The sequence below is a fragment of the Citrus clementina genome, unplaced genomic scaffold, assembly GCF_000493195.1.
Source record: "Citrus clementina cultivar Clemenules unplaced genomic scaffold, Citrus_clementina_v1.0 scaffold_5, whole genome shotgun sequence".
NCBI classification, from domain to species: domain Eukaryota; kingdom Viridiplantae; phylum Streptophyta; class Magnoliopsida; order Sapindales; family Rutaceae; genus Citrus; species Citrus x clementina.
The window spans coordinates 27687633-27697228 of NW_006262201.1; the positions used below are offsets into that span (position 1 = coordinate 27687633).

At 31.8% G+C, this 9596-nt stretch overlaps 1 protein-coding gene across 1 annotated transcript in view; it reads left to right on the forward strand.

Moving 5' to 3' along the window:
* Window positions 1–3238, forward strand: part of LOC18040519 (putative receptor-like protein kinase At3g47110) — a 9420-nt gene extending 6182 nt beyond the window's left edge. Inside the window, exons 4-6 of the mRNA XM_006432756.2 lie at window positions 337–635; window positions 2535–2585; window positions 2927–3238. Of these exons, the coding sequence (XP_006432819.2) occupies window positions 337–635; window positions 2535–2585; window positions 2927–3238 (662 nt within the window). The remainder of the gene's footprint in view (window positions 1–336; window positions 636–2534; window positions 2586–2926) is intronic.
* The last annotated feature ends 6358 nt before the right edge of the window (window positions 3239–9596 follow it).

The window sequence follows — 9596 nt, forward strand, 5'->3', positions numbered from 1 at the left end:
CATAATGATAGATGTGCATCAGCTTGGAATATCTGCACTTTGGTATCAGCTCAATAATTCACTGTGACTTAAAGCCCAGCAATGTATTGTTAGATGATAATATGGTTGCTCATTGAGTGATTTTAGCATCGCAAAACTTTTAACTGGAGAAGATCAATCCATGACTCAAACACAAACACTTGCCACAATAGGCTATATGGCACCAGGTTTGTTCGATATAAATATTTTCTATTTCTTGTAAACTTCCTAATAATTTATTTATGTTTCATGATCTTCATTGGATGAGGAAATTATTATCAATGATATATCTTACTATGTAACTATTGCAATTCATAGAATATGGAAGAGAAGGACGAGTATCCACAAATGGAGATGTTTATAGCTTTGGGATTATGTTAATGGAAACTTTTACTGGGAAGAAACCCACAAATGAAATTTTTAACGGAGAAATGACATTAAAGCATTGGGTTAATGATTGGCTACCCATTTCGACTATGGAAGTTGTTGGTGCTAATTTGCTAAGTCAGGAGGACATACATTTTGTTGCAAAAGAGCAATGCGTGTCATGTGTCTTCAATTTGGCTATGGAGTGCACTGTGGAATCTCCTGAGCAGAGAATCAATGCAAGAGAAATTGTAGCAAAACTCTTAAAAATTAGAGACTCATTACTTCGAAATGTTGGAGACAGATGTATAAGACAATCAATTTTGAATTGATTCTGCCCCTCCTTCATTGCTTGCTATCCTTTTCAGAGAATTGAACGGTTATCCTTCATACAGGTTTTGTTGATATGTTTTGTTATTGCTCTTGCTCACGTTTATTTCTCTCTTTCTTTAATTTGCACGCAGGCATTTTCGTTTTCTACCATGTTTGCATTGGTTTGTACGTAGTTTTTTTTTTGGGTAAGGTTCATTAATTATGTCTTCCCCTAATTAGATGTATCCTTTTTATTTTTATTCAATAAAGCTTCGCCGGTACTATTGAGGTTTATGGAAAGAAAATTTTCATTCATTTTCTTTTCTTTGACTAGTAATGGAAATTCTAGTCTTTATGGTGAATAACTTCAATAATAGAGTGTAAGAGTATTAGTAGTTGTGGTTGTTTTCTGAACCTGGAGTCAGAGTAGTTTAACAGCAACAAACAAGTCTCTTGTATTATAGGCAAAATTCTTTTAATTAATCTTATTTCTCTACATTAATTTTCTCCTATTTTCTCCATTAATCTTCGCTCAAGGTTTCATGCTTCCTCTTTGGCAAAGGAAAGTGTTACTTGCTGCTGACTGATTGCGAGCATTTAAATTTGACATGTGGGACTGTTTTGTCAGCCATTTGATAAAAAGGATATAAGCAGAGCTTTTAATCAATACCTCCACCAAAATACTTATAACACCACTTTTAAATTTTATTTTTTAAAATTACATTCGGTTTAATTTATAAAAAATAAATCCATTTGTTATAATTAATCTTTTTCTCATAAATTTCAACCTAAAAAATATATTTCTTTAAACTTTTTAATATAAAATACATACAAGTTCTAAACTATTAAATTATTTTTTTTCTTATTATATAGTTTATATCTCCATAACTCTAAACTCCTATAAGTTTTTTTTAAAAAAAATCAATTTAAAATATGAATATAAAATATAGAATGGAGTGGGTATAAAAAGCTTGTTAAGAGAATAATTCATTTAAGTATTTAACTGAATTTTAATTTAAAATAAGAAATAAATAAATAAAATTTTTATTAGTTTAAATAATTTTCAAGTGAAAAAGAGCTTTATATTATAGACATATGATTAAAATTCTTATGAATTAAACATTTTCGTATAAATACTAGTGATAATTATAGAGAAAGTATGATGAATCTAAGAAATCTTGAACTTGAATACTCCAATGTAATTTTACACATGCAAATTATGAACCGGTCATCTTTAGTTAGTTTGAAAAATTGCCAATAATGTTTAAAGTGGGATTGAAAAGATTATACTATATATATAACTCATGATATTATTTAAGAGCATATAGATTATGAGAAATATATTGATCTTACAAATAATATTTAATATGTCAATTAGACAAGGTCTATGCAATAAAAGTTTCAAATTAAAAAATAAACTCTTTATTTTCTTTTAATCATAAGTGTAATCTTAATTATTAAAGTCATTCAATGTCCATTACTTATTCACCTTTTTAATTATCTAAATGACATTGAAAACTCCACTCAATATTATTTCATTCAAATGCTTTTGTTTTAAAGTAATCGGAAACTGTAAATGACAATTGCTTGAAATCACAGACAGCCTAAAATTAGATTTTTATTTTTCAACACTGATGTTTGCCCCGGGTTTTCCGAAACTTTACCAAAAATGAAGCATTTTATGATTTTTTTTTTTGTTTTAATTTTAACCAAAACGGCATCGGTTTGCTTCAAGCTTCTCTCATTGAATGTCTTCCTCTTCATTTCACCACACAACCCCAAGGATACAATCGGCCTGCAAAACCCTTAAACTGTTATTCTTTCCTTCCGGCCAATAGGATTTGGCTTACATTGAGCAAAAGCAAAAGGAAAAGCTTGAAAAAGGTAAGGTACTGTCTTCTTTGGCTGCGAAAATATATAGAAACAAAAGAATTGAATTGCAGCATTTACCCCTGAAAATTGAGTTTCAAATCTATGAGGCTTTGCCTTAAGGTAAGGTACTGTCTTATTTGGCAGCAAATTATTTTCAAAGCTTGAATTTTGCTAGTTTTAGTTTGCGAAGCGATATTGCCGTTGTTGTTAAATTAGGTTAATATAATGGGTAATAAGCTTATGCTGCGATGCTTTTACTTGAATCCTGAGCTGTTTCAATTTGAATCTTGAGATGTGAGTTGTGGATTGCAAATGGCAATTTCAGGCGCAAATTGTCGATTGCAAATGGTAATTTCAGGTTGTGGTTGGAGCTAGAACGACGAAGGAAAAAGGAAATATTTGGTTGTGGCTGGAGCTGGTGGTTGGAGCTGGATCGACAAAGGAAAGGGGAAATATTTGGCTGTGGCTGGAGCTAGTGGCTAGAGCTCGATCAACGAAGGAAATGAAAAGGAAAATATTTGGCTGTGGCTGGAGCTCTTGGCTGAAGCTTGATCGACGAAGGAAAGGAAAGGGAAAATATTTGGGTGGAGCTCCAGGGACGAAGAAAATGGGAAATATTTGGCAAGTGAAAACGGCAACGTTTTTGGCTTTAACGAAACGCTGTGTTTAAATTTCGAGGTTTGACCCGAGGTTTGACCTAGGGCAAATATCATTTTCGTTTATTTTTTTAATGCTGCAGTGACTTTGATCTTGATATTGAAAATTTATTTGTGACTTATAGAAAGGCCTCAATTTTATCATAATTGGTTTCTAATGCTATGTATGGGAGCATGGATAAATTTTGGGATTTAATTAGATTTTTTAAACTAAAAAATTAATTTCATCCAATGTCATGTTTAGCTGTTAAGACTAGTAAATTAGACCAAAATTATTGAAATTATTAGTCTTTTATATTCTAATCTTTTTGTTCCCACTTTAAACATTATTGGTAACTTAAATCATTTTTTAAATTAAATATAAAAAAATTTAAATTAAATATTAAAATTAATTTCATAATTTTTTACCTAGAATTTTATATTATAATAAATACCAAAATTCTATTCGATAATCTATTATTAATTATTTAATAAATATTTAGGTTTACTAGTATGTTATATTATTATTTCAATTAATTGTTTTATTTACATATAAGCATAAATTAATATATAATAATTTTATTATAATTTATCAATTAATAAAAGCTAAATGATTATATTTACAATATAAATAGCATTTTAACGTATTGTGGCCTAAATCCTACCCCTATGAGTTTACTTTATACACTCTTTATTGTATTAACCACATTTATAATGCAATGTGATGCAACCAAAAATTATAACCAAATATGAGTTAGTATGAAAATAATATTTTAGTAGAATACAATACAATGTAACGTAAGCTGACAAATGGATATTTAATGGAAGCAAAAATTACATATTCTTTGTGGGTCTCTCAATAAACAACAACCAAACCAATACGATACACTGATTATGTCCTCTTTAATGGTGCTTCTAATTTATGTGTTTATTTTATCTTGAAATCAAAATGAGCTGTTACAAGTTATTAAAAAAATCATTTGGTAATTGTTGTCTCTAGTATTATATGTACTTTTTATAATGTTAACAATAATAAGAATAAAAATGAAAATACTAATAATAATAATAATAGAGACAATAATAATAAAATTAATAAATTAATATGATATTATTATTATTATTATTATTATTATTATTATTATTATTGAAGACTGCTAGATAAAGATTGGACAATGAAGACGAAGATGACGAAGATCTCGGCGACCAACTACTGCTCCAGAGACAACGTGCCCAAATGGAGACGACCAATGATGACCAACGAACTAGATCTCGATCTCGATGTTGTGATCGTGATGTTGTTATACCATTACCAGTGATGATGTGTTGCGACGTGACTAGCGATGTGTGATGCCAGTGTTGTGATTTTTTTATTTAAATTTTTTTAATTTAATGGGGGTATTTTCAAAAATTAAAAATTTTAATGTGGGCAAATTCGGTAGTCCAGTGAATAGGAGATTGATTCCCAACAGCTCCGAGAATCAGTCTCTCATTCTCTGTTTCCAATTTGATGTGGGAACCACCATTCTGATTCCAATTCTTATCCTTATTTGTGAAGTAAATGATATCAATGATTCCCGATTTCCCAATCTGAAAAATAAACACACTGTAATATTTTTGTAGATGCTTCCATGGCATAATCTCATTGGTCCATTTTTCTTCGCGGCTTAGATTCAACTTCAAGATTCAATTTGAAGCAAACACGTGTATAAAACAAATATAATAAGCGTTAGTACACCTGTGACTGACTAGCTGTGGCGGAGCAAATGTACTGCATGGTGACCGAATCACACCTTATGTCAGAAATAAAACTTAAATAATGTTCCCATTCCCTGTGTCAATCTCTAACCAATCTCCAAATTTTCTTCATATTTCCAAAGAAACCCTTAACAAATCCAGATAATTAGGGTGCGTTTGGTATCATTTTTTACTGGGTATTTTTTGTTTTGCAAAAATAATAAAATAAAAAATGTGTTCGGTCAGGGCTGAAAACACAATATTTGCATTCTCTGAATTTTGTTTTCTATTCTGCATGCATTAATTGTACAGGGACAACACTTTGATCACTTTTGTGGGTTTTTACTATTAAAAAAATTGTGGGCCCAAAGATATATTAAATGCAAATATGAAACTTTGGTTTAAAAATGATAAATACACAATAAATTTTATTAGGTTTATGCAATAATTTTTGTTTAAAAATGTTTTAAAATAAAACAATAAATAAGTTTATGAAATAATTATGGATGTTCTATAAATTGTTCTACAAGATTTTATTTAATAAACTTTGTAATAATATAAAAACTTCTAATTTTATATTAATATTTATTACTACATTATTTTACTTGTTTATTCACTTTTCCAAAAATATCTAAAATAACAAAAAGATAAATTTAAAATTTATACATATCATATAACTATTCTAAAACAATTTCATAAAAATTATATTAAATACATTTTTACTATTTACATTTTCCAGACAAACTACCAAATGCATTTTACTCCCTTTCATTTTTTGATGTTAGTTTTAAAATAAACTACCAAATACGTTTTCATTTTCATCAAAAACTAATCTTTCTTAATTGTTTTAAGGAAATTCAAAAACACCATTTAAAAAACAATACCAAATGCACCCTTACCTTCCCCCTACTTGCATAAATCTATCTTCGATTCAGCTGATGATGACATATCTCTATAGTCTTTATCTAAAAGGGAAAATTATAAAAAAAATATCCTCGTTCCCTAAAAGTCTAGGGTTTCTCAAGAATCGCTAAACCTAGGTCCCAATCCTGTAAAATCTCAATTTAACGACTCTAGGGTCTCGATTGTCGAGGATTCGCTTCAAAGTTTATTAATGTTTTAGTGGATTTTGCTTGTCTCGTATCCTTCAATTGTTGTTTGGCTCTAAAAATATTTGGAATTTTTGGGATTTTGGATTATCTGGTATCGTTTGATTTAGGGATGGCAAAATAACTCGGACCCGGACGAACCCGGATAATCCGGGCCGGGTTGAACCCGTACCGGAATGTAAAAAAATCCGGGTCCGGAATAAATTTTAATAACCCGGATATATCCGGGTCCGGGTCCGGGTTTAGGTTAACCCGGACATCCGGAACCCGGACCCGGATATCTAATTTTAATATTATTTTTTTAATTAATTTTATTGATTAATTTAGATATGTTATTGCTTGGAAATGTATTAATTTTTTATTTTTAGAATTTTAAAAATTGATATTGATTTATTGATCCGGGTTCAAAACCCGGATTTTTCCGGGTTGAACCCGGACCCGGGTGAAAAAATCCGGGTTTAAATCCGGGTCCGGGAAAAGAAAATGGTATCCGGGTCCGGATCCGGAAAGGCTAAACCCGGACCCGGACCCGGATTTTGCCATCCCTAGTTTGATTGCAATTTCCTCTAGTTACGGTTTCAGTTTGAAGGGTTCAGTGCAATTTCGAATTTTTTATAAAATTTAATTCAAAATTGATAGAAAAATCGGGCGGTTAATAATTAATTGATGGCTAGTAATAAAACAACGCCGGCCACAGCTCTGGAAGAAGCGGAGGTGGTGGAGGAGTATGATAGCGATCCAGATGAAGTGAAACGCTCTCTTGCGGTGCGCAGAAGGTAAGCCAGCGATGACAAGGAGGAGGAGGCAGAATTTGGGCGTCGAATGAATTGAAGGGTCCACAATTCACTCTTACGATGAATCTGACGGCCAAGATGGCGCTCCAGCTGGGTATGATGATGATGAAGAAGACGAAGAGGAACATGACAGAGAATTAGAAGATGAAGATGAAGAAAGGGATGTTTATGAGGATGAAGAGGAGGAAGAAGTTCATGAAGAAGAGGAGAGGAATGATGGGGCGGTTAAAGTCAGAGGAATAGAGGGTAATGGTGCACGGAGGAGTACGGAGGGGTGGTGGAAGTGAGTAGAGGGGATAATGATAATGGCAATGGTGCTAAAAGAATGATGCAGCGGAGGAGGGAGTGGAGGAAGTGAAGAAGGAAAGTAATGAGACTTTTAGACAGTAGCTAGGGCTTTTTTTATGGGACAATGTTGCAGGTCGACACAGGCATTACTTGATTTGAGTGACAACTTATGAATATCTGATAGCTGTACTTTCATTAGGGCTTGTCAGTTAGTCTAGTTTTGTTTTTTTGTGCTGTATAATGATTGTTTGCTGGAATCTGTCTAGAAGGTTTTGGGCCTAGTAGCTTGCAATGAGAGAAAGTTCTCAAATAAACATCCGTGCTTTGTGGAATATAATTAATAGGTACAAAGCATACTAAATTACCTGACAGATTGATGCTGAGCTAATCATGAGCTATGATAGCATTATCCGTGTATTTTTATTAGGGCTTGTCTATTTTAAAGTGTGCAGTGTACAATTTTTGGGTTAAGTTTGAGTGATGAAGTGTTAGATAGGTTTCTGTTTGGCATAGTTAAGTGGTTAATATGAGCTATCGAAGCAAATACGGAGTAGGATATCTAGTTTTGGGTTTGGTCTTAGTTTGAATATGGCTACTGATTATGCAGCTACTGCTAGGCACATATTAATGTTTGTGGATTTCTAAATGCTTTATGTCAAATGTGAATAGATTATTACTACTTCTCGAAAAAAAAAAAAAAAGATTATTACTAGAAGTACATGGATCTTACACTCAATTAATTATATATCCATTTGTAATTTTCAAAATGATAATTTACTATTGCTTAAAATTATGCTTTCAAGACATCATTTTGAAAATCCATGGTTGTAGTGTATCTCTAAATTTGGGAATACAAGTTCTATCAATTACTGTTGGATGCAGTGACTTGAATAGTCTATATTCATTTGCAGAAAAAAAGTTGAGAAATAAAACTAAAAATTTGCGTGCGTTCTGCAGGAAATTTAATTAGTTTCATCTGAGCATTAATTGCTAGCATGATCTCTTAGACTTCTCTTGCATTTGAATGAATGGATGAGTGCTAATGCATGCAAAGACTTCCATGCATGCACAATGAATGCTACATCAAAGGTATGGTAAAATGTCAGCAAGCTTGGCCCAAGTTATCAAGCTGGTTTGGTGGCTGGTAGATTTGTTCATCCGGATTTTGGACCATTTTCCTTGACAATAAGAAAGCTCCAACATCTGTTTATTGAAAACTCATTGAAGTGCCACAAGAGCCATGGAAGTGAATAACTAGAGAGTTAGTAAAAAGTGAGTGCAGTGATTGTGTGGGAAGCTTTGGGTATAATTGGGGTTTGGGTGTGAGATAAAATAATTTGAGAGTGAGGTTGTAACAATTTTTCACGTAGTAAAATTTTTTATCTCGTTGTCCTTAGCAACCGTGGTTTTTTATTTCAGTCAGAGTTTTCCAAGTAAATTATGTGCTGTGTGATTGGAGTATTCTTTATTTTATTTTTTTTATTTATTATTTATTTGACGTATTGCTAGCAGAGGTCTTGGGTGGGAGCCAAAAATTCCCAACAATTGTCAATTGTTTTAAACTCTATTCCGAACAGAGCATGGAGGGATTCACTTATCTAATTATGTCTTTTATGCTTTAACTTCACTTAATTTCATCTTTGCTAAAGTTGTATATGTTGGAGTATTAAGTTCATCACAAGGATCATATTATGGCTAAAGAAAGAGCACAGTTTATCGGCTGCACTCAAGTGTGGCTGAGTATTTGGATTCAAGACTGTTAGAAGGTTGTTACAGATGCAAGGCTGTTGATGTGTAACTGTATGCCATGGTCGCAAGTGCGCTATAACAGATTGCTGAGTTGGCACCAGATATTTTAACCTAATATTAGTAATTAGTCTTAGAGTGTTCTGATTTATTCTATAAACTAGGAAATAGAACCACGCTTCGCGCGGCTTTGAAAATATCAAATTAAAAATAAAAAATTTGATGAAATCCAAATTTCCTAAGAAATTGTATTGATCTTCCCTCAAAAGGAAGATTAAACAAGTTAATTTTGTATGTTTATTTCAATAATAATAAATATCGCACATAATAATAATAATAATTAACACCTGACGACGCTGAGGCTCATGAGCATTCCAAAAAATATAAGTTTCAATTGCATCGAGCCCTCCATCCTTTGCCTTTTGTATAAAATCTGGCCTCATCTGCACAAATACAACGCATATAGAAATAAATCATATCAAAATTTGCATATATAAAGAATAAGAATGCTATTTGATCGAAAAATATTACCCATAATTTTTCCTAAACATGAAAGTGCACCGTTTTGAATGTGGGATCATATTTAGCTTGTTAGGAACAAAAACATTTTAGATAATATTTTCGCAGCAAAGTAGCATTTTGTTTTTGGGTTAAAAGAAGAAGAAAATGTGAAAGTGCAAGTGATTTGAGAAATTGTAAATTAATTATTTGCATGCAGTACT